The 25,790-nt window shown below is 42.2% G+C and overlaps 1 protein-coding gene across 1 annotated transcript in view; it reads right to left on the bottom strand.

Moving 5' to 3' along the window:
* Nucleotides 1-25,790, bottom strand: part of LOC110523996 (potassium/sodium hyperpolarization-activated cyclic nucleotide-gated channel 1-like) — a 183,742-nt gene that overhangs the window by 60,617 nt on the left and 97,335 nt on the right. Inside the window, exon 5 of the mRNA XM_021603242.2 lies at nt 4,373-4,519. Within this exon, the coding sequence (XP_021458917.2) occupies nt 4,373-4,519 (147 nt within the window). The remainder of the gene's footprint in view (nt 1-4,372; nt 4,520-25,790) is intronic.

Here is a 25,790-nt window from a genome sequence, read left to right as displayed (position 1 = left end):
AAAGAGGAATTGTCCAAAATTCCTCCTGACCGTAGTGCAAGTCTGATCCGCAACTACAGAAAACGTTTGGTTGAGATTATTGCTGCCAAAGGATTGTCAACCAGTTATTAAATCCAAGAGTTCACATACTTTTTCCAACCTGCACTGTGAATGTTTACACGGTGTGTTCAATAAAGACATGAAAACGTATAATTGTTTGTGTGTTCTTAGTTTAAGCAGATTGTGTTTGTATATTGTTGTGACCTAGATGAAGTTTAGATCAAATTTTATGACCAATTTAGCCGAAGTAACTGCATTTAGCTAACATTATTTGATAACTGGTTACAGTAGATGGCGTTATGCATTTCCAAAACGTTGGTTTACTTTAATGTAGCTGTAAGCTAGGTATTGATAGCAACCAGCTGACACATGCACTTCTAATAAATATTTTTCCAACATGACTTCGGAATTCTGATCGGTTTTATATAATAACTGTGAGCTGTAACTGTGCATTGGGACATTTGATGCGTAAACTAATGCAAATCAATATGTTACATGTGCTTACGTTAATGCTACCTACATTTTAAGTAGTTTTCTGACAGGAAACTTTTTTACTCTGACTTGAGTGGTCCGATGGCTAATTTTACTTTTGCTTCAGTAAACCACAATCTAAGTAAAAGTACTTTAACTTAAGTTCAGATTTTCAGCACTCTACCCACCTCTGCAAATTATACATAGCCTAACTATAAAACGGGGATGAGCATCCACTCTGGAGAAAGGTTTATCGTTCTACAGAACTAGGCCAACATCTGTCAATCAACTCAGCCAGGGAAACACAAATAGTAGCCATTTATCGGTGTTCACACCATTCATTATATGACAATGGCTAGGCTAATGGTAAGCCTACAAATTGTAGCCTATTGGAATATGATCGAAAAATAAGGAGCCTATTGCAACCATCGATGGCACTAGATTATTGCCAGCTGATGTCTCGTTAAACCATCAATATGAGTTAAATTCACCCACACAACTGATTTCAATTGTAACCATTATTGGTCACCTCATTACATCTCCCTAAAAGATGACGTCGGTTTAACCTTAGTCAGAGATCTGTATACTATGACGATAAGTTTAGGTCTGTTTAGGGGTGCATAGAAGTTTAGGGTTGGCATTGAAACGCACTGGGATTATTCTGGACAGATTTTGGCGAGAGTGAGCCCTCTTGGTTCACCTCTTCCTATCTGCCTTAAAGGCAGAGTATTTATGGTGATACGGCCTCTGCAGAAGTCAGGGCATTCATACTTCTTGCACTTCGCAGAGTAGCACAGAGCTGTTGTGAAAGGAAGTTGTCAAGGAGGGGGTTTGTGTTTATACCGGACCTCCCGTCATCAACTACCGTCAACCAATCATGTCAATGCAGAGTTATACAGAGCCTTCTGCATTGTTACAAAATTCGAGAGGCGCAAAGGCGATGTGGTACAGAGCTGGATTTGGCCTCTGCATGCCTCCAGAGGCTCCGCAATTGCGCCACACGAAGCCTCCGACCACATTTTCGGATCAAGTATACATTTTCCTTTAGTCCTGCTTGCAACCAAAGTCTTTAAAAATATGTTTGCCCTCTGGTTGGTATTGTCATCAGAACAACTTTTTTTAACAGAGTAAGGGCAATGTATCTATTTGACAAGCATTCCATACAAAGTATTTCATAGTTTACCATGGCAAATCTACTGTGGCAATTTACTCAACATTTTGTATGACTGGAAACTAATGTTGGTGTAGCCTACTGTTATTATTTTATTTGTTTCATATTTATGTTATCTGGAACTGCCTGGTACCATTTCTTATCAAGATCAGTGGTAAAATATACCTGGACTGTCCATATAAATCAAGTCAATAGCATGGATTTATTTGTGCCAGAAGGCTGTGAGACAGAATCAAATCTATATAAGTGCGCTGAAGGCAGCAGCCCTAACAGCTGAACTACCCTAGGCTATGATTGAACAACATTTTGACAGTTATTTCGTAAACTTAGGATACACTTCACACTTGTACACTCTATATACACAGGTATGTAGACCTTTAAGTCTTTACTGAAGACTCATTTCTTCAGTGGGTCATATGATTGAGTGTAGTCTGCCCCAGGAGTGTGAAGGTGAACGGAAAGGCTCTGGAGCAACGAACCGCCCTTGCTGTCTCTGCCTGGCCAGTTCCCTTCTTTCCACTGGGATTGTCTGCCTCTAACCCTATTACAGGGCCTGAGTCACTGGCTTACTGGTGCTCTTTCATGCCGTCCCTAGGAGGGGTGCGTCACTTGAGTGGGTCGATGTACGAAAGGCTATATAAATACATTTGATTTGATTTGGACACCCCTTCAAATTTGTGGATTTGGCTATTTCAGCCACACCCATTGCTGACAGGTGTATAAAATCGAGAACAAAGCCATGCAGTCTCCATAGACAAACATTGACAGTAGAATGGCCAGCTCAGTGACTTTCAACATGGCACCATCATAGGATGGCACCTTTCCAACAAGTCAGTTCGACAAATTTCTTCCCTGCTAGAGTTGCCCCAGTCAACTGTAAGTGCTGTTATTGTGAAATGGAAACGGTTCAGCTTCAAAGTGGCTGTAGCATGTAGCTTGTAAAGCATGTAGCATGTAAACATCATCTGTCCTCAGTTGCAACACTCACTACCGAGTTCCAAACTGCCTCTGGGTGCAACGCCAGCACAATAACTTTTTGGCGGGAGATTCATGAAATGGGTTTCCATGGCTGAGCAGCCGCACATAAGCCTAAAATGACCGTACACAATGCCAAGCGTTGACTGGAGTGGTGTAAAACTCGCCACCATTGGACTCTGGAGCAGTGGAAATGCGTTCTCTGGAGTGATGAATCATGCTTCACTGTCTGGCAGTCTGAGAACGCTACCTGCCCCAATACATAGTGCCAATTGTAAAGTTTGGTGCACAACCTCACTAATGCTCTTGTGGCTGAATGGAAGCAAGTCCCTGCAGCAATGTGCACCAACATCTAGTGGAATGCCATCCCAGAAGAGTGGAGGATGTTATAGCAGCAAAGGGGGGACCACCTCCATATTAATGCCCATGATTTTGTTTGTGTATACATAGTGGGGCAAAAAAGTATTTAGTCAGCCACCAATATTTTTTGTTATTAAGCTATATAAAACAACAGTTGTTGATGTGTATTTCAGAATGTTTAGCTTAACATTATAAGTGCAGCAATGCGCACACAGCAGCAGGCAGTTCCAAAATGCAATCAATTAGCTGGAAAACACCACTCACCGTTCTCTAGCAGGAATGTATATGCTGAAAGGCCAGGTGGTTCTAGTGTTAAGACAATACATACTCCTGAATTTATTTAGGCTTGCCATAACAACGTTGACTCAAGACATTTCAGCTTTTCATTTTTAAATAATTTGTAAACATTTCAAAAAGCATAATTCCCCTTTGACATTATGGGGTATTCTGTGTAGGCCATGACAGAAAATTCCTAATTCTAATAAATGTTTTATTCAGGCTGTAACACAACAAAATGTGGGAAAAGTAAAGGGTTTTGAATACTTTCTGAAGGCACTGTATATCCACCAGTCCACCTAATCAAACAAGTCTTGTCAGTTTACCCTGACCTAACCAAATTACACTTTTTGCGATAGCATAATAAATGTATTCATTACACTATTAGAATGTTGCAGTCAGAATGACTGCTCATTAGCTTGAAGGGGGGTCCCTCGAGGCCCAGCGGTTCTAGTGATAATGGGCGTAAACACTAATCAGATTAAAATATAATCTCACTTTCATGTATCTCACTTCTATGTACAGTATATATAGCTGTATATTGCATTCTTGAGCAACTTAATGTCTTTATGCCAATAAAAATATCTGTTACGCTGATTAATGTTCAGTTTGTGTTCCACCAGTTGTAGTGATTATTGTTTTGCAGTTTGTCCTTTAAATTTGTTACAGAGCACATGAGATTAAAAAAAACCCTCTACAGAGATATTTTCAGCCGAATATTAATGACGATTCATTCATTGACGAAAATTCACCTGGTCATTGTTATGATATCTAAAGTATGAATATGCCATAAATTAATTAAATATATGAATTAGAGATAAAACCACTCAGCACTCCATGTTTGCTCCATTAGAGATGCTTAGAGATTGTATGAAGAAAATATTGCCTTGTTGTTGCAGAATGAATTACTGTAACAAATGTCCATTCACAAAGCCTTAAGTTCATCCCAAATGACACCATATTCCCTATATCGTGCACCATTTTTGAACAGAGTGGCCTAAAGTAGTTTGCTATTTAGGGAATAGTGTGCCATTTGGGACAGACATCAAATACAACAAACAACAAAGGCATCATTCTCACCTCTTTGAGAGGGTCGTTGAGCTCACTCAGGATATTGTCCTCGTCAAAGATCTTGCCTTGATAGCGATGCTCATAGTAATCATGGATCTTCTGCCGCATGTCTGCAGGTAGCTTGTGGAATGACATGTACTGCTCCACTTGTTTGTACTGTAAAGATGGAGAGAAGAGATAATGTCAAAAAACAATTGAACTGGAAATAACAGACAACAAAAGCTGTCACATTGATTGTCGTTTGATGTTATGAGTGGGGATTTCAAAACATTACATCAAAAGCAATTGGAGGTAAAATAACATTTGCGGTCATTACAGGCAACATGTTGTAAAAGGAAACAAGGACATACACAACACACATGCATGTGCACACACTCGCATGCACCCCCATACACACTCGGTGGGGTGGCAACTTGTATCCAGGGTCATTGCGCATGAACGTGGCAGGTGGCAGAACAAGTACAGCCTGAGGCTCTTCTGAGCGAGGCTTCCACTCCGGCCTAAACAATTGTCTCTCTCCTCACTCTAAATATAGGCTACCCATGATCTCACGTAAACAAGAGAGATCTACTACATCAGGGGTCTCCAATAGGTAGATCGCAGCCCACATATGAGTAGCTCGCCAATCAATTCTGTTCACCTGTTCACCGGACATGCTACCTGTCCCAGACCTGCTGTTTTCAACTCTCTAGAGACAGCAGGAGCGGTAGAGATGCTCCTAATGATCAGCTATGAAAAGCCAACTGACATTTACTCCTGAGGTGCTGACTTGCTGCACCCTCGACAACTACTGTGATTATTATTTGACCATGCTGGTCATTTATGAACATATGAATGAATATCTTGGCCATGTTCTGTTATAATCTCCACCCGGCACAGCCAGAAGAGGACTGGCCACCCCTCATAGCCTGGTTCCTCTCTAGGTTTCTTCCTAGGTTTTGGCCTTTCTAGGGAGTTTTTCCTAGCCACCATGCTTCTACACCTGCATTGCTCGCTGTTTTGGGTTTTAGGCTGGGTTTCTTGACAGCACTTTGAGATATCAGCTGATGTAACAAGGGCTATATAAATACATTTGATTTGAATTCTGAAAGTACATACATTTTTCACCACAACATTTCATAAACATAAAGCTCCGGGCTACTATACAATCAGAGCCACATTGACATTTTCCCACCCCTGGTTGGCCACTATTGGCTTAAAAATACAGACGTAACACAATATCTGCCAATTAATTTCCAGCAATATTGCCGCTGTCTGTCTGTTTGGTGTGCGTGTTTGTCTATAGCCAGTTAGCGTTGTTAATGATAACCGTATTGTGGGTAGAGTAGATAGACTTTTCACAAACATTTTCTCAATTAAATATTAACTGCAAAGTTGGCTTACCTGACAGAACTATACGTTATGATTATTTGTTTCAATTGGGTAGCCATTGTTTTGCAAACTCTGCCATGACGTAATGCAGCACTAGGCCTAACAGCAGAAACATCGCCATACCCACACATTCCTCTCTTAACCCCCCCCCCCCCCCCTCTGCAGATGACTTTGTCAACCACTTTGAAAAGAAGGTTGATGACATCCACTACTCAATCACTCAGCCTATTGAGTTCACAGGTCTCACTCACAAATAACTACCCTATGCCTTAACCTCTTTCTCCCCTCTCTCCAGGTGAAATCCTGCAACTAGTGAGGTCTGGCCGACTGACAACCTACCCGCTCGACCCCATTCCCTCCTCCTTTCTCCAGACCATCTCAACAGACCTTCTCCCATTCCTCACTTCCCTCATCAACTCATCCATGATCACTGGCTGCATCCCCACTGACTTCAAAATGGTCCGAGTCGCTCCCCTTCTCAAGAAACCAACACTTGACTTATCTGACATCAAAAACTACAGACATGTACTCATCTTTATTTTCTTTCCAACACACTTGAGTGTGCTGTCTGATCAACTTACTCATTATCTCACTCAGAACGATCTTCTTGACCCTAAACAGTCAGGCTTCAAGATGGTTCACAGAGGCTCTCCCCACTGCCAAAGTTGACTCTCTCCTTCTGTTCTCATCCTCCTTGATCTATCTGCTGCCTTCAACACTGTGAACCATCAGATTCTCCTCTCCACCCTCTCCGGGCTGGGCGTCTCAGGCTCTGCACACTCCTGGATTGCATCCTACTGGCAGGCTGCTCCTACCAGGTGATGTGGAGAGGATCTGTCTCTGCGCCACATACTCTCACTACTGGTGTCCCCAAGGGCTCGGTTCTAGGCCCTCTCCTCTTCTCTCTATACATAAAGTCACTCGGCTCCGTCATATCCTCAAATGGTCTCTACTATCATTGCTATGCGGATGACACTCAACTACTTTTCTCCTTCCCCCCTTCTGACACCCAGGTGGTGACACGCATCTCTGTGTGCCTGGCAGATATCTCAACTTGTCGGCCCACCAAGCTGTTCTTCCTCCAGGGGAAAGCCTGCCCGCTCAAAGACCTCTCTATCATGGTTGACTACTCTTCAGTGTCACCCACCCAGAGTGTAAAGAACCTTGGCATGACCCTGGACAACACCATGTCATTCTCTGCAAACATCAAAGCAGTGACTCGGTCCTGCAGGTTCTTGCCCTTCAACATCCGAGTAACACTACCTCACACAGGAAGAGGCGGAGGTCCTAATCCAGGCACTTCAACTCTCCCGTCTGAACTACTGCAACTCGCTATTGGCTGGGCTCCCCGCTTGTGCCACTAATCCTCTGCAACTTATCAGGAATGCTGCAGCCAGCCTGGTTTTCAACCTTCCCAAGTTCTCTCATGTCATCCCGCTCCTCTGCACACTCCTCTTTCGTCCAGTCTAAGTCCGCATCCACTACAAGACCATGTTGCTTACCTATGGAACACTAAGTGGAACTGCCCCTTTCCCTACCTTAAGGCTATGCTCTAACCCTACACCCCAAGCAGAGCACTCCATTCTGCCAGCTCCAGTCTCTTGGCCCTCCCACCCCTACGGGAGCTGTTGCTCAGCCCAGTCCAAGCTCTTCTCTGTCCTGGCACCCCAATGGTGGAATAAAATTCCCCCTGAAGCTAGGACAGCAGAGTCCCTTCCCATCTTCTAAAAACTTCTGAAACCCGAAAGTAGAGACTGAGAGCTACAAAATTGTATATCATACAATGCATTTGAGGAACAATGGGAAAGTAATTATGCTTTGAAAGTTGATGAACTTGTAAACTCAATTTTGAAAAAATTGCATTTTAGTGTTTCGGTAAGAGAGCTCTTCTTCATCTACACCCATTCAGCATCGTTCGCACCCTCTTGAGATTTAGCCCTACCCATCTCGTTTCGTTCTCTGAGCGTTCAGAGCACATACTGGACGCTCTGGCCGATGATTTGTTTACCTCTGGATAAAATGAAAATAGCCTAACCAGCTCAGCTGGCAACAATTTCATTATGCATTTTGCAACGTGATGGCACACACACCACGAGCCAGCCAGCTAACATTAAACAACGATGAATAACAACGTTATACACGTAGCATTAGCTAGGGAGCCAGCCAGCTAATGTTAACTAGCTATCTAACAGTACACTTCAGCTTAAAATTAAATCACTTTCTGTTTGAAACGTGTAATATCTGAAAATGTAGCTAACTAGACTATCTTATCCATACAGTATACATCATCATGCTTGATAGACTCCTCTCTCTGTCACGGATCCATGCCACAAATGCCCTTAGTTTGAAGACGTATTATGGAAACAGGTGTTTCAGCCATCTCTTTAGTTATCATACTCTAATTCCACTGATTTCAAATCTCGATCCTCCAAAAAGTGGAGATCAACACTTATGCAGCTACATTTTAAAAAATCAGTGTTCGACAGGATTACCAAAACAGACTGAGCTCAAATAGACAAAAGCCTTCTATTTGGGAGACCAATCTGAACTCTGAACTTGGCATGTCCAGCCCACTCATTATCTTAGCTAATCATGGCTAGTGGTAAGGTTGCTCCCTTTTTCTGTAGTTTACCAACAAGGCTCGTAATTAACAATTGTATTCGTATTTACAGATGGAAAATAATTTTGTTATTAAGGTACATGAAAGTTCACATGTTCCAGAAGGCATTTCTGCCCAAAAAAAACATGTTTTGATTAAAAATAAAAAAATAAACGTTCAAATGGCTCTCTTGTGAAGTAGTGAATTGCGACATACGCCTAGTTTCCTGAAATGGTTCACAAATGAGAACATTAAGCAATTTAATTAATGTACTAAAGACATGCCATGCATAATTCAGAGTGTGTCTTGACTGTGGTTGTTGTCATATGGTAGGATATGGGGTCACTAAATATGATCTGGAGCCAGTCTCTCTGCAGGGTGCTGTGCCCTAATGGAGTCATTCAGCTGTCACAACATTCAATCTAGAGTCAATCTCTACAGTAGGAATACTGTTAAAACCTGTTTTAACTGTTTCACACTTGAGTTCCAAATATCTCTAATGATCACCTCAGCATTAGTTTTTTTATGCGCTAAGTGTTCCAAAATTGTATTGATACGCAACAGGACAGATAACCCGTGCTGCCCTCAAACCAAGGCACGCTGCATGCTAATTATCTATAGGCTATATTTCAACATCTCAATTTAAAATTATTTTGAAACAACAGTTTTGTTTTCCATCAACAGTTTGAAATGAGATACGTTCCACCTCTTCATCAATTCACATAGAAGTAGCCCATTTCACGGTTGCCGAAAATTTACATTTAAGGCATGCAATGCTAATGTAGGCGAGGATAAGCTAGATGAGCCGGACAAACTTCTTTCTTCGATGAGAGCCAAAGGAGTGTTTCCCCTGGTCAAGTTGTCAGACATTTGCTCATCTCCAGTCAGAACAGAGCCTGCCCAAACCTTTTTTCCCCCATGGCATATTTTCCGTCTGGCGCCAACATTGCCTTCATTGTTGTTTTCCTTACTAATACTTACTTCGGACGTGCGTGCGTTCCTATTAAAGTTAGTGCCTTATTACATCATCATAACAGTTTCTGTATACCATGTTATGACATTTCTACTGTAGCACACCGTTTATAGCTATGCATGGAGCGTAATGTATTCTCTGTGTATTTCCTTATAACCATGGACAAGTGAGGTACTAATTATATAACCTTTATGGTGTCATACTCAATTGTGCTTATGTAACTAGCTATATCCTTCTATTAGCTAAAACAATGCTAATAGTGTGAGATAAGTATTCACTTGTGTTGTATCCTTTGAAGCTGCCCTGGCCTTATCATGACCATGGCTTCTGTATTAATTTGGCCTGTTTAGCATAGCTCTGCTCTGCCCCCTTGTGGAGCTCTTCAGTTACCGTTTCTTACTGTGTCTTATGTAGTTATATCATTGTGGGGATCGCAAAGTAAAAGCCCCCACTTAAATCTTTGACATACTTCTGACTTTTTATTATGTGGGACTTACGACGCATACTTCTTATTTTTTCTTCTTCTTCTGACGCATGTTACTCCTCTTACCCCGTTAAAGCTTTATAATATGTAGACTGATCTGGATTAGGTTTCTTGCATACTTTTTAAACTATTAAACTTTTTGCCCATCTTCATTCACTTTAATGGGACTTTTTTTTCAACATTCTAAAGCTCCCCATTGTGACATCATAACTACCAACATTCACTGTAAACAATGTAACTTTGACACATCAGCTACTTTGACCACTTTGAAATCAACTTGTACAAAAAGTTAGAGCATATGAAATCTTCCTCTACAAATCTGAAATAATAACAAAATGATCTGGTACAGATCAAACGTCACAACTGTTTAAGTAACCATATCAACCTTTTCACTAACTTTTTATAAACAACTGAACTTTTGACCACTTCCCCAACAAGTTACACAAAAAGTAAGAATGTAGAACATCTTTGTATTCTTCTCTGATATTCAAGTCTGTTCGCAGAACAAAAATATCGCTACGGATCTAATGATACACCTACAGGATTTTAGTAACCGCATTAACACATTTATCCCCATTTTTTCCAGACAACTGCCATTTTTACCACTCCCCCAACAAGTCTGATAAAGAATTAGAGCATATGAAATCTTCCTCTACTTCTCTGCTATTCAAATCTGACATTATAACAAAAATATATTCTACCAATAAAAAGTCACAGGAGTTTAGAGTGACAAAAAAAACTAGCTAATGTGTCATCATTGAGAAACCCAAACGGAGCTGTTGCTATGAATACTCACACAAACTTAGAGGGTGACATCTTGGTCTACTTCTCTGCTATTAAAATCTGGAATCGGAACACAATTATTCAACCAATAACAGCTGTTTGTCATAGTTTAGTGACGAGAAGCAGCTAGATAATGTCAGCTAACAGCTTTCTAATGTTGCATCCTTGTGCAGCTGAAATTGAGCTATTGCCATGGATACCAATGTATTTCAATGGGAAAAAAAGGGCCATAGACTACAATGGTAAAATAAAAAATCTCCTCTTTAACCGCTATTAACTCCAAACCAACGCTGAGATGTTTAGATTGTTCGAATGGTGGAGGAAGCACTTCGGTCAACTGCCACACAGATTCAAGCTGACCTTCAGACACGAGGTACGACAATTTCAACTTGCACTATCCATCGCCAAATCAATGAAAAGGGGTTATATTGTAGGAGACCCAAGAGGACCCCACTGCTGAAGGAAAGACATAAGAAACACGACTGCAATTTTCCAAAACACACCTGAACGTGACAAAATCCTTCTGGGAGAATATCCTGTAGACAGATGAGACCAAATTAGAGTTTTTTGGTAAAGCACACCATATCTATGTTTACATAAAACAAAATGAAGCTTTCAAAGAAAATAACACCTTTCCTACATTCAAACATGGAGGAGGTTTCACTTGCAGTGAAGCCGCTCTGCAACGATACCACATAAGTCATTCAACAGACTCCCATTCAGAGCAACACACAGAAGCATCCAGGGTCAACACCCTGCTCAAATCTCTCGGGGACACGGGGACACAAAACCTCCAAGATCCCCCCACAGTTCCCATAGCTGTCCTTCAATCAATCCAGACCCCTCCCACAGTCGCCTCCCCAATAATTAAAAAAATTGAATAATAAAATAATAAACAAGAAAATGAATTCCATTCCACACTCCCAAGAACCCCCACAATGCACCAACAACCAAGAAAATGAACTCATGAGAAAAAAGAAAAAGACAAAAGAAAACAGAAAATAATGCAAAAAAAACAAAGGACATCAAGGATAACTAAAATCATAACAGCAAGGTCAACTGTATACGTTTGAGTGCATGTCTGGCACTATTTACATATGAGTGTGTCCGTGTATGTGTGTATTTGAATGAGTGTGTGTATATGCATGTGTACAAACACCTGCACGGCATCAGCCACAGGCAAACCGGCATTAGCTGTAAAAACACTGCCCCTCAGTGTCGTTCAAACATAATAAAAAGTATGTTTTATTTTGACTTTATTTATTTAGAAATTTGACCATCATTCTAACTCCACTCCCACTTGTCTACAATTCCACATCCCAACCCTCAGCTTCCCACAGCCCATTCCACCTATCTCTGCTGGCCACCCTCTTTGGATTTCTATGCAACATATATCTTTCAACTATGCCCTGATGTTTAACATACAATTTCAATTTATCTAATCGAATAGAATTGACAGATTGCGAGTTGAAGATAAATACTTTTACTAAGAGTATTAGTATATTAGTAATTGACTGACCCGGTCTCTCCAGATCTCCTAGTACTATTTCTAGGGTCAATTTTCAATCAATGTTATGCATTTTCAGCCATTCCTGAACCTGAGACCAGAAGGAGGCTACCTGAGGGCAATACCAAAATAAATGGTCTATTGATTCTGTATTCTCACAACAAAATATGCAGAGTTTCAATGATTTTATGCCCCAAATATTCAACATATTGTTGGTGGCAAGAATTCTATATAATAATTTTAGCTGAAAAGCACAAAGTCTTGAATCTTGCGTCGTTTATACACCATGTACCATGGAATCGGGACATCAAAAATATTTGCCTAATTCTTTTTGCAATCTGTATGGCACAGTTGTCAAGATACTGGACCTCAAATGAAACTGGCATACTTTACTATTTATGCTATTTTTATTCCTCCGACAGTTTTGATCCTTTATATTGGGAAGACAGATCAGTTCCCTACCTCCATGTAGATAGAGTTAAAGTGACTATGCATAGATAACAAACAGAGAGTAGCAACAGTGTAAAATAGGGGTATGGGTAGCCCTTTTATTAGCTGTTCAGGAGTCTTTTGGCTTGGGGGTAGAAGTTATTAAGAAGCCTTTTGGACCTAGACTTTGTGCTCCGCTACCGCTTGCCAAGCAGTAGCAGAGAGAACAGTCTATAACTAGGGTGGCTGGAGTCTTTGACAATTTTTAGGGCCTTCCTCTGATACCGCCTGGTATACAGGTCCTGGATGGCAGGAAGCTTGGCCCCAGTGATGTGCTGGGCCGTACATACTACCCTCTGTAGTGCCTTGCGGTCGGAGGCCGAACACTTGCCATACAAGGCAGTGATGGCAGGATGCTCTAGATGGTGCAGCTGTAGAACCTTTTGAGGATCTGAGGACCCATGCCAAAGTTTTCAGTCTCCTGAGAGGGAATAGGTTTTGTTGTGCCCTCTTCACGACTGTCTTGGTGTGTTTGGACCATAATAGTTTGTTGGTTATGTGGACACCAAGGAACCTGAAGTTCTCAATCTGCTCCACTTCAGCCCTGTTGATGAGAATGGGGGCGTGCGCGGTCCTCCTTTTCCTGTAGTCCACAATCATCTCCTTTGTCTTGATCACGTTGAGGGAGAGCTTGTTGTCCAGGCCCCACACGGCCAGAGAGGCTGTCTCATCATTGTCGGTTATCAGGCCTACCACTGTTGTGTCATCGGCAAACTTGATGATGGTGTTGGAGTCATGCCTGGCCATGCAGTCATTAGCGAACAGGGAGTAAAAAAAAAAAATCAGGAGGGGACTGAGCATGAACCCCTGAGAAACACCCGTGTTGAGGATCAGTGTGGTGGATGTGTTGTTACCTACCCTTACCAACTAAGGTAGCCCATCAGGAAGTCCAGGATCCATTAAGTGTTCCTTTTGTCCAGATGAGAAAGGGCAGTGTTGAGTGCAGTAGAAATTGCATCATCAGTGATTCTGTTGGGGTGGTATGAAAATTAGAGTGGGTCTAGGGTTTCTAAGATAATGGTGTTGATGTGAGCCATGACCAGCCTTTCAAAGCACTTCATGGCTACAGATGTGTGCTACAGGTCGGTAGTCATTTAGGCAGGTTACCTTTGTGTTCTTGGGCACAGGGACTATGGTGGTCTGCTTGAAACATGTTGGTATTAAATACTCAGACAGGTTGAAAAGTCAGTGAAGCCACTTGCCAGTTGGTCAACGCATGCTCAGAGTACACATCCTGGTAATTCGTCTGGCCCCGCAGCCATGTGAATATTGACCTGTTTAAAGGTCTTACATTGGCTATGGAGAGCGTGATCACCAATTCGTCCAGAACAGCTCATGCTCTCATGCATGTCTCAGTGTTACTTGCCTCGAAGCGAGCACAGAAGTAATTTAGCTCATCTGGTACGCTTGTGTCACTGTGCAGCTCGCAGCTGTGCTTCCCTTTGTAGTTTGCAAGCCCTGCAACAACCGATGAACATCGAAGCCGGTGTAGTATGATTCAATCTTAGTCCTGCATTGATATTTGCCTGTTTAATGGTTTGTCGGAGGGCGTAGCGGGATTTCTTATAAACTTCTGTGTTAGAGACCCACTCCTTGAAAGCGGCAGCTCTACCATTCAGTGCGGATGTTGCCTGTAATCCATGGCCTCCGGTTGAGGCATGTACGCACGGTCACTGTGGGGATGACATCATCGATGCACTTGTTGATTAAGCCAGTGTAGTGTACTCCTCAATGACATCGGATGTATCTCAAAACATATTCCAGTCCGTTCTAGCAACACAGCCTGTACCTTAGCATCTGCTTCAACTGACCACTTTCTTATTGACCTAGTCACTGGTGGTTCCTGCTTTAGTTTTTGCTTGTAAGCAGGAATCAGGAGGAGAGAATTATGGTCAGATTTGCGAAATGGAGGGTGAGGGAGAGCTTTGTACATGTCTCTGTGTGTGGAGTAAAGGTGGTCTAGAGTTTTTTCCCCCTCTGGTTGCACATTTATCATGCTGCTAGAAATTAAGGTAAAATTTAGGTTAAACAGATTTAAGTATCCCTGCATTAAAGTCCCCAGCCACTAGGAGCGCCGCCTCTGGATCAGCGTTTTCCTGTTTGCTTATGGCCGTATACAGCTCATTGAGTGTTGTCTTAGTGCCAGCATCAGTTTGTGGTGGTAAATAGACAGCTACGAAGAATATAGATTAAATCTCTCTCGGTAAATAGTCTGGTCTACAGCTTATCATGAGATACTCTACCTCAGGTGAGCAAAACTTTGAGACGTCCTTAGATTTCGTGCAGAAGCTGTTGTTTGCAAATATACATAGATCTCCACCCCTTGTCTTACCAGAGGCCGCTGTTCTATCCTGCCGAAAATGATTAAAACCCGCCAGCTGTATGTTATTCATGTCGTCGTTCAGCCATGACTTGATGAAACATACAATATTACAGTTTTGAATGTCCCGTTGGTAGGATATATGTGATCCTAGTTCATCTATTTTATTTTCCATTGATTGTACGTTGGCTAATAGGACAAATAGTAAAGGGAGATTACACGCTCGCCGTCGGGTCCCTACAAGGCACACAGACGTTCGCCCCCAACATCTCCTTCTCTTTCTTCTGCGAATGATGAGGACGTGGGCCTTGCCAGGCATCTGAAGTAAATCCTTCCCGTCCGACCTTTTAAAGAAAAAGTATTCCTCCAGTACAGGGTGAGTAATCGCTGTCCTGATATCTAGAAGCTCTTTTTAGTCATAAGACATGGTGGCATAAACATTATGTGCAAAATAAGTTACAAATAACACAAAAAAACAAACACAATAGCATGATTGGTTAGGGGATTGTAAAACGTCAGTCATCTCCTCCAGCGCCATTAATGCCTTTTGGAACACGTGAATTTCATTGTGTCTTAAAATTACAAACTTATATGCCATCTTAAAAAATAAGGATAAAATTGTTAAACCTTCCTGCTAGCCATGATTGGCTGAGATCATGGCTAGGCTGGACATGCTGACAGATTAATTCAGATTGGTCTGCCATGTAACATGCTTCTGTCTTTAACATGAGCTGATCAGTATGTGTAGGTAATCCTTTCTAACGCAAAAGAGAATAAAACACTTGTGTCCGGATTATAGCTTCAAACTAAGGGCAACCGTGGCATCCGTCACAGAGAGAGAGAAGCTTCCATTTACGTATACAGGTAAGATAGTCTAGCTAGCTACATCTTCAGATATTACATATTTCAAATTTTGTCAGAAAGTCAATTTCATTTCAAGTTAAAACGTACTGTTAGCTATCTAGCTAACTCTAGCTGGCTGGCTTGTTAGCTAACATTATGTGTATGATCTGTGTAGTAATATTATTCGTATCAGAGCCATTTGTATTGCTAATTATAGCCTAATGTTAGTTAAAGATGATGATACAACAATAAAAAGAAAAAAAATGTATGGCTTTTTTCATTGTATTATCTAAACCAGATCTTTTATGTTAAATTCTCTTACATTCAATTCACATTTACACAAACTTCAGAGTGTTTTCTTTCAAATGTTACCAAGAATATGCATATCCTTGCTTCTGGGCCAGAGCTACAGGCAGTTAGATTTTGGTATGTCTTCAGGCGGAAATTGAAAAAAGTAGGGGGGTAACCTCTAACCTCTAAGAGGTTATTAAATCATCCTCTACTTCTCTGCTTTTCAAAGCACAGAACAGAAATATCTTCTACCAATAAAAACGTACAGCTGTTTGTCAGAGTTTAGAGTGAAAGAAAGTAGGTAAATAACAGCAGCTAAGAGCTCTCTGTCTAATTATTGAGAAGCCCAAATGGAGACGTTGCTATGGATAGTCACAGACAGAGAGGATCACATGTGGCAGCGGAGGGAAGAATTTTGACAAGGGAGAGGAGCGTGACCACAACTACTGACCCCAACCACAAAACTACTGGACCACACAACTACCGACCACAATTACTGACTGTGTCACGGGACACTAGGAGTGGTGGTTTGGAATCAGGCGCAGAGAGCAGGGTTCTGTATATCCTGAATTTATTCTCCGTCAAACAAACGGTCACGCCAACATACAGGGCGCAGAGAATAGACCAGCCCAAACACAGGACCAAACAGTCCGGAGAATACACACATGAAAACCAAAATGCAACAGAGTAACAAAAACCATCCAGCACAAAACAAGGGCGGGACAACCTACTATATATAGGGAAACTAATTAAACTAAAATACACACAGGTGAAACTAATAAGACAAAACCAACGTACAAACGAAAAAGGGATCGGTAGCGGCTAGTAGGACGGTGACGACGACCGCCGAGCACCGCCCGAACAGGCAGGGGAGCCAACTTCGGCGAAATTCGTGACAGACTGCAAATACTGACCACAACAACTACAGACCACAACTACTGATCACAACTCCTGACCACAACGACTGATCACAACCACACAACTACTAACCACACAGTTACTGAACAGAAGTACTGACCATTACCACACAACTACTGTCCATGTGACTACTGAACTACACAACTACACAACTACTGACCACAACCACACAACTACTGACCACAAACATACAACTACTGACCACACAACGACTGACCACACAACTACGGACCACAACTACCGAACACAACCACACAACTACTGACCAGAAAACAACTGAGCACACAACTACTGAACCACACAACTGACCACAACCACTACTGACTGTGGAACAAAAATATCTTATTCTGTTAAAAAGTTACAGCTGCTTTAATAACTGCATGAACAAAATTGCTGCAACTTTTTTGTAAACAACTGACATATTTACCACTTCCTGAACAAGTTAGAATAAAAGCTAGATGGTATGACACCTTCATAATTTCCGGAACCAAAATACCTTATACGGTTCAAACGATACAGCATGTTTTAGGAACTGCATTGACTGTTTCCCAAAATTATGATACGAGGGAAGAGAGTGACGAGAATTACTGACCACAACCACACAACTAATGACCACAATTTATGACCACAACTACTGACCATAATCACACTTCTACTACCGACAACTACTGAGCAAAACTACTCACCATTACCATGCAACTGCTGACCACACCTACTAACCACACAACTACTGAACCACAAAACTACTGAGTACAACTACAGAGCAAAACTACTGAGCACAACAACACAACTACTTAGGGGGCTCCCGAGGGGTGCAGCAGTCTAAGGCACTGCATCTCAGCACTCCCTGGGCTCCGAATCACCTTTCACTCACATGACTCTCCATAACGTGATAAGGTCTTTCTCACAGGCTACAAGTGAAGACAGACACATTGGGACGCAACTACAGGCGGCCTTATCCAATTCCGAGGTGCATACTGAAGATATTGGAAGAGCTGTCCACATTTACTTTTTCTCACCCAACAAGATGTGTAAGCCTAAAGAACCAGCAAGAGCACTAGCCTATGTAGCAATCTTCTATCCCCCAAAGTACAAAAGTTTCTCTGTGAGAAATAAATATTCCAAACATAGTCTGGGACAGTTGTGGGATGCGATAGACCCCAAATGAATACAACTACTACTAGCATCAAAATTAACTTTTTTTACACAGTGTGGCTGACACAACAGATCAGAATGTTTAGCTTTAAATGTTGATAAACTATTAGGATATTTCTTCACATTGTAAGCGCAGCAATGAGCACATGGCACAATAAGCACAAATGTTCCATTAGCGGGAAAACGCCATTATCAAAAGAGACCGCAAATGCGATTATGCATGTAATGCTATTATTATAAATGTTGAAAATTATTTTTCCAAAACTTGAAACTCACTCGCTGCTTATGTATGCCAGTTAGGCTCTACAGTCGTGGCAAAAAGTTGAGAATGATACAAATTTTAATTTTCACAAAGTCTGCTGCCTCAGTTTGTGTGATGGCAATTTGCATATACTCCCGAATGTTATGAAGAGTGATCAGATTAATTGCAATTAATTGCTAAGTCCCTCTTTGCCATGCAAATTAACTGAATCCCCCAAAAAACATTTCCAATGCATTTCAGCCCTGCCACAAAAGGACCAGCTGACATCATGTCAGTGATTCTCTAGTTAACACAAGTGTGAGTGTTGACGAAGACAAGGCTGGAGATCACTCTGTCATGCTGATTGAGTTCAAATAACAGACTGGAAGCTTCAAAAGGAGGGAGGTGGATGGAATCATCGTTCTTCCTCTGTCAATCAATGGTTACCTGCAAGGAAACACATGCCGTCATCATTGCTTTGCACAAAAAGGGCTTCACAGGCAAGGATATTGCTGCCAGTAAGATTGCACTTAAATCAACCTTTTATCGGATCATCAAGAACCTCAAGGAGAGCGGTTCAATTGTTGTGATGAAGTCTTCGGGGCACCCAAAGAAGTCCGGCAAGCGCCAGGACCATTTCCTAAAGTTGATTCAGCTGCGGGATCGGGGCACCACCAGTACAGAGCTTGCTTAGGAATGGCAACAGGCAGGTGTGAGTGCATCTGCACGCACAGTGAGGCGAAGACTTTTGGAGGATGGCCTGGTGTCAAGAAGGGTAGCAAAGAAGCCACTTCTCTCCAGTAAAAACATCAGGTACAGACTGATATTCTGCAAAAGGTATAGGGATTGAACTGCTGAGGACTGGGGTAAAGTCATTTTCTCTGATGAATCCCCTTATCTGATTGTTTGGGGCTTGTCCGGAGAAGACAAGGTGAGCGCTAACATCAGTCCTGTGTCATGCAACAGTAAAGCATCCTGAGACCAGCCATGTGTGGGGTTGCTTCTCAGCGAAGGGAGTGGGCTCACTCACAATTTTGCCTGCAAACACAGCCATGAATAAAGAATGGTACCAACACATCCTCTGAGAGCAACTTCTCCCAACCATCCAGGAAAAGTTTGGTGACGAACAATAAAGCAAAAGTGATAACTAAGTGGCTCAGGGAACAAAACATCGATATTTTGGGTCCATGGCCAAAACTCTCCACACCTTAATCCCATTGAGAATTTATGGTCAATCCTCAAGAGGCGGGGGGACAAACAAAAACCCACAAATTCTGACAAACTCCAAGCATTGATTATGCAAGAATGGGCGGCAATCAGTTTCCATCAGACTATAATTGATTTAATCTTGTCTTTACATGTACTAAATAATATATGTGTGAAATTTGTTTTGATTTAGAATGCACCTGTCTCGAAATATGGGCACCGGAATAAAATACATGTCATCTATGTACGTAAATAGTGAATGAAGGACACTTTTCATGTAGGCTATACTCCTGTTGTAAAGACAAGCAATGTGCTTAATATTAGGAAAGTTAAGAAATAAATATAGTAGGCCTTGCTAATAGAAAGCTAATGGGATCCTCCTCTTTTTAATAGAGGCCATATAGATGAGCGTTTTCTCGCGCAATTGCATAGCCTATAGAAATGTTGCGCAACATTAGCTAATGTGCTCTCATGAAGTGAGAAACAAACAGCTCATTCCAAAATAATGGGCATTAATATAGAGTTGGTCCCCCCTTTGCTGCGACAACAGCCTTCAGTCTTCTGGGAAGGCTTCCACTAGATGTTGGATGATTGCTGTGGGGACTTGCTTTCATTCAGCCGCAAGAGCATTAGTGAGGTTGGAAACTGATGTTGGGCAATTACGCCTGGCTCGCAGTCAGTGTTCCAATTCATCCCAAAGGTGTTTGATGGGTTTTTTTTATTTATTTTTTATTTCACCTTTATTTAACCAGGTAAGCTAGTTGAGAACAAGTTCTCATTTACAACTGTGACCTGGCCAAGATAAAGCATTGCGATAGAAACAATAACACAGAGTTACACATGGAATAAACAAGCGTACAGTCAATAACACAATATAAAAAAAGAAAGTCTATATATAGTGTGTGCAAATGGCATGAGGAGGTAAGGCAATAAATTTGCCATAGTAGCCAAGTAATTAGAATTTAGCAGATTAGCACTGGAGTGATCGATGAGCAAATGATGATGAGCAGATGATGGTGTGTAAGTAGTGATGCTGGTGTGCAAAAGAGCAGCAAAGTAAATAAAACAATATGGGGATGAGGTAGGTAGATTGGGTGGGCTATTTACAGATGGAATATGTACAGATGTAGCGATCGGTTATCTGCTCAGATAGTGGGTGTTGTTATCGTAACGGGTGAGCTGAGATAAGGCGGAGCTTTACCTAGCATAGACTTATAGATGACCTGGAGCCAGTGGGTCTGGCGACGAATATGTTGCGAGGGCCAGCCGACTAGAGCACACAGGTCGCAGTGGTGGGTGGTATAAGGCGCTTTGGTAACAAAACGGATGGCACTGCGATAGACTACATCCAATTTGCTGAGTAGAGTATTGGAAGCTATTTTGCAAATGGCATCGCCGAAGTCGAGGATTGTAAGGACAGTCAGTTTCAGTTGGGTAAGTTTGGCGGCGAGAGTGAAGGAGGCTTTGTTGCGAAACAGAAAGCCGGCTCTAGATTTGATTTTGGACTGGAGATGTTTGATATGAGTCTGGAAGAAGAGTTTACAGTCTAGCCAGACACCTACAGTGGGGAGAACAAGTATTTGACACACCCGCACCCGCTCCCCCAACTAGCATCACTACTCTGGATGGTTCTGACCTAAAATACATGGACAACTACAAATACCTACAGTGGGGAGAACAAGTATTTGAAACACTGTCGATTTTGCAGGTTTTCCTACTTACAAAGCATGTAGAGGTCTGTCATTTTTATCATAGGTACACTTCAACTGTGAGAAACGGAATCTAAAACAAAAATCCAGAAAATCACATTGTATGATTTTTAAGTAATTAATTAGCATTTTAATTGCATGACATAAGTATTTGATACATCAGAAAAGCAGAACTTAATATTTGGTACAGAAACCTTTGTTTGCAATTACAGAGATCATATGTTTCCTGTAGTTCTTGACCAGGTTTGCACACACTGCAGCAGGGATTTTGGCCCACTGCTCCATACAGACCTTCTCCAGATCCTTCAGGTTTCGGGGCTGGCGCTGGGCAATACGGACTTTCACCTCCCTCCAAAGATTTTCTTTTGGGTTCAGGTCTGGAGACTGGCTAGGCCACTCCAGGACATTGAGATGCTTCTTACGGAGCCACTCCTTAGTTGCCCTGGCTGTGTGTTTCGGGTCATGGTCATGCTGGAAGACCCAGCTATGACCCATCTTCATTGCTCTTAAGATCTCGCGATACATGGCCACATCCATCCTCCCCTCAATATGGTGCAGTCGTCCTGTCCCCTTTGCAGAAAAGCATCCCCAAAGAATGATGTTTCCACCTCCATGCTTCACGGTTGGGATGGTGTTCTTGGGGTTGTACTCATCCTTCTTCTTCCTCCAAACACAGCGAGTGGAGTTTAGACCAAAAAGCTCTATTTTTGTCTCATCAGACCACATGACCTTCTCCCATGATCATTAAGATGGTCATTGGCAAACTTCAGACAGGCCTGGACATGCGCTGGCTTGAGCAGGGGGACCTTGCGTGTGTTGCAGGATTTTAATCCATGACGGCGTAGTGTGTTACTAATGGTTTTCTTTGGGACTATGGTCCCAGCTCTCTTCAGGTCATTGACCAGGTCCTGCCGTGTAGTTCTGGGCTGATCTCTCACCTTCCTCATGATCATTGATGCCCCACGAGGTGAGGACTTGCATGGAGCCCCAGACCGAGGGTGATTGACCGTCATCTTGAACTTCTTCCATTTTCTAATAATTGTGCCAACAGTTGTTGTCTTCGCACCAAGCTGCTTGCCTATTGTCCTTGTAGCCCATCCCAGCCTTGTGCAGGTCGACAATTTATCCCTGATGTCCTTACACAGCTCTCTGGTCTTGGCCATTGTGGAGAGGTTGGAGTCTGTTTGATTGAGTGTGTGGACAGGTGTCTTTTATACAGGTAACGAGTTCAAACAGGTGCAGTTAATACAGGTAATGAGTGGAGAACAGGAGGGCTTCTTAAAGTAAAACTAACAGGTCTGTGAGAGCCGGAATTGTTACTGGTTGGTAGGTGATCAAATACTTATGTCATGCAAAAAAATTCTAATTAATTACTTAAAAATCATACAATGTGATTTTCAGAATTTTTGTTTTAGATTCCGTCTCTCACAGTTGAAGTGTACCTATGATAAAAATGAAAGACCTCTACATGCTTTGTAAGTAGGAAAACCTGCAAAATCGACAGTGTTTCAAATACTTGTTCTCCCCACTGTAGGTATTTGTAGTTGTCCATGTATTCTAGGTCAGAACCATCCAGAGTAGTGATGCTAGTTGGGGGAGCGGGTGCGGGCAGCGAACGGTTGAAAAGCATGCATTTGATTTTGCTAGCATTTAAGAGCAGTTGGAGGAGTTTTGCATGGCATTGAAGCTGGCTGCAATCCCAACATCGGGTTAAGTGTCATCAACAACCGCTGAATAGCATAGCGCTACATTCAATAAATATTACTACAAATATTTATATTCATGAAATCACAAGTGCAATATAGGAAAACACAGTTTAGCCTTTTGTTAATCCACCTGTCGTGTCAGATTTTGAAATTATGCTTTCATCGAAAGCAATCCAAGCGTTTGTGTAAGTTTATCGATCGCACTAAAACATTAAGTACACTTAGCATCAGGAAGCTTGGTCACGAAAATCAGAAAAGTAATCAAATTAATCGTTTACCTTTGATGACCTTCGGATGTTTTCACTCACGAGACTCCCAGTTACACCACAAATGTTCCGTTTGTTCCATAAAGATGATTTTTATATCAAAATAACTCTGTTTGTTTGTCGCGTTATGTTCAGAAATCCACAGGAAAGAGCGGTCATGACAACGCAGACGAAAATTCCAAATAGTTTCCATAATGTCCACAGAAACATGTCAAACGTTTTTTATAATCAATCCTCAGGTTGTTTTTAAAATATATAATCAATAATACATCAACCACAAATGTCTTTCACAGTAGGAGAGGTGAAAACAATGGCTGTCCAAATTCTGTTGCGTGAGGAAAACTCATGTTACCACTTGATGCGATGTTATCGTTCTGGCTCATTTTTCAAAATAAAAGCCTGAAACTATGTCTGAAGACTGTTGACACCTTGAGGAAGCGATAGGAAAAGGAATCTGGTTCATATCCCTTTAAATCCAGCAACGGGAGGCTATGGAACAAGGAGTTTTCAAAATAGAAGCCACTTCCTGTTTTGATTTTCCTCAGGGTTTCACCTGCAATATCTGTTATACTTACAGACAATATTTTGACAGTTTTGGAAACTTGTGTTTTCTATCCAATACTAATAATAATATGCATATATTAGCAACTGAGACTGAGGAGCTGGCCGTTTACAATGGGCACCTTTTCATCCAAGCTAATCAATACTGCCCCGACAGCCATAAAAAGTTAACACAGTGTCCAAAGAATGGCCAGCTGTATACAGAATGGTGTTGTCTGCGTAAAGGTGGATCAGGGAATCTCCACAGCAAGAGCGACATCGTTGATATATACAGAGAAAAGAGTCGGCCTGAGAATTGAACCCTGTGGTACCCCCATAGAGACTGCCAGAGGTCCGGACAACAGGCCCTCCGATTTCACACACTGTACTCTGTCTGCGATGTAGTTGGTGAACCAGGCGAGGCAGTCATTTGAGAAACCAAGGCTATTGAGTCTGCGATAAGAATACGGTGATTAACAGAGTCGAAAGCCTTGGCCCGGTCGATGAAGACGGCTACACCGTACAATCTTTTATCGATGGCGGTTATGATATTGTTTAGTACCTTGAGCGTGGCTGAGGTGCACCCATGACCAGCTCGGAAACCGGATTGCACAGCGGAGAAGGTACGGTGCGATTCAAAATGGTCAGTGATCTGTTTATTAACTTGGCTTTCAAAGACTTTAGAAAGGCAGGGCAGGACGGAAATAGGTCTATTACAGTTTGGGTCTAGAGTGTCACCCCATTTGAAGAGGAGGATGACCGCGGCAGGGATCTTTAGGGATCTCAGGCGATACGAAAGATAGGTTGAACAGACTGGTAATAGGGTTTGCAAAAAATGGCGGTGGACAATTTTAGAAAGAGATGGTCCAGATTGTCTAGCCCAGCTCATTTGTACGGATCCAGGTTTTGCAGCACTTTCAGAACATCTGCTATCTGGATTTGGGTGAAGGAGAAGCTGGGGAGGCTCAAGCAAGTAGCTGCAGGGGTGCGGAGCTGTTGGCCGGGGTTGGGGTCACCAGAAGGAAAGCATGGCCAGCTGTAGAGAAATGCTTATTGAAATGTTTGATTATCATGGATTTATCGGCGGTGACCGTGTTGCCTAGCCTCAGTGCAGTGGGCAGCTGGGAGGAGGTGCTCTTGTCATTTGAGAAAAAAAGGCTGTTGAGTCTGCTGATAAGAATACGGTGATTGACAGAGTCGAAAGCCTTGGCCAGGTCGATGAAGACGGCTGCACAGTACTGTCTCTTATCGATGGCAGTTATGATATTGTTTAGAACCTTGAGCGTGGTTGAGGTGCACCCGTGACCAGCTCGGAGACCGGATTGCACAGCAGAGAAGGTACGGTTGGATTCGGAATGGTCAGTGATCTGTTTGTTAACTTGGCTTTCGAAGACTTTAGAAAGGCAGGGCAGGATGGATATAGGTCTGTAACAGTTTGGGTATTTGAAGAAGGGGGAGGCTATGGCAAGTAGCAGCTTGGGGTGCAGAGCTATTGGCTGAAGTTGGGGCAGCCAGGAGGGAAGCGTGGCCAGCCGTAGAGAAATGTTTATTGAAATTCCCGATAATCGTGGATTTATCTGTGCCTCAGTGCAGTGAGCAGCTGGGAGGAGGTGCTCTTATTCTCCATGGACTTTACAGTGTACCAAAACTTTTTTGGAGTTAGAGCTACAGGATGCAAAGTTTGAAAAAGCTAGCCTTTGCTTTCCTAACTGATTGCGTGTATTGGTTCCGAACTTCCCTGAAAAGTTGCATATCACGGGGACTATTTGATGCTATTGTAGTCCGCCACAACATGTTTTTGTGCTGGTCAAGGGCAGTCAGGTCTGGAGTGAACCAAGGGCTATATCTGTTCTTAGTTCTATATTTTTTGAAAGGGGCATGCTTATTTAAGATGGTACGGAAATTACTTTTAAAGAACGACCAGGCATGCTCGACTGACGGGATGAGGTCAATATCCTTCCAGGATACCCAGGCTAGGTCGATTAGAAAGGCCTGCTCGCAGAAGTGTTATAGAGAGCGTTTGAGT

Source organism: Oncorhynchus mykiss, chromosome 5 (genome assembly GCF_013265735.2).
Source record: "Oncorhynchus mykiss isolate Arlee chromosome 5, USDA_OmykA_1.1, whole genome shotgun sequence".
NCBI classification, from domain to species: domain Eukaryota; kingdom Metazoa; phylum Chordata; class Actinopteri; order Salmoniformes; family Salmonidae; genus Oncorhynchus; species Oncorhynchus mykiss.
This window is presented reverse-complemented; position numbering and strand designations above follow the sequence as displayed.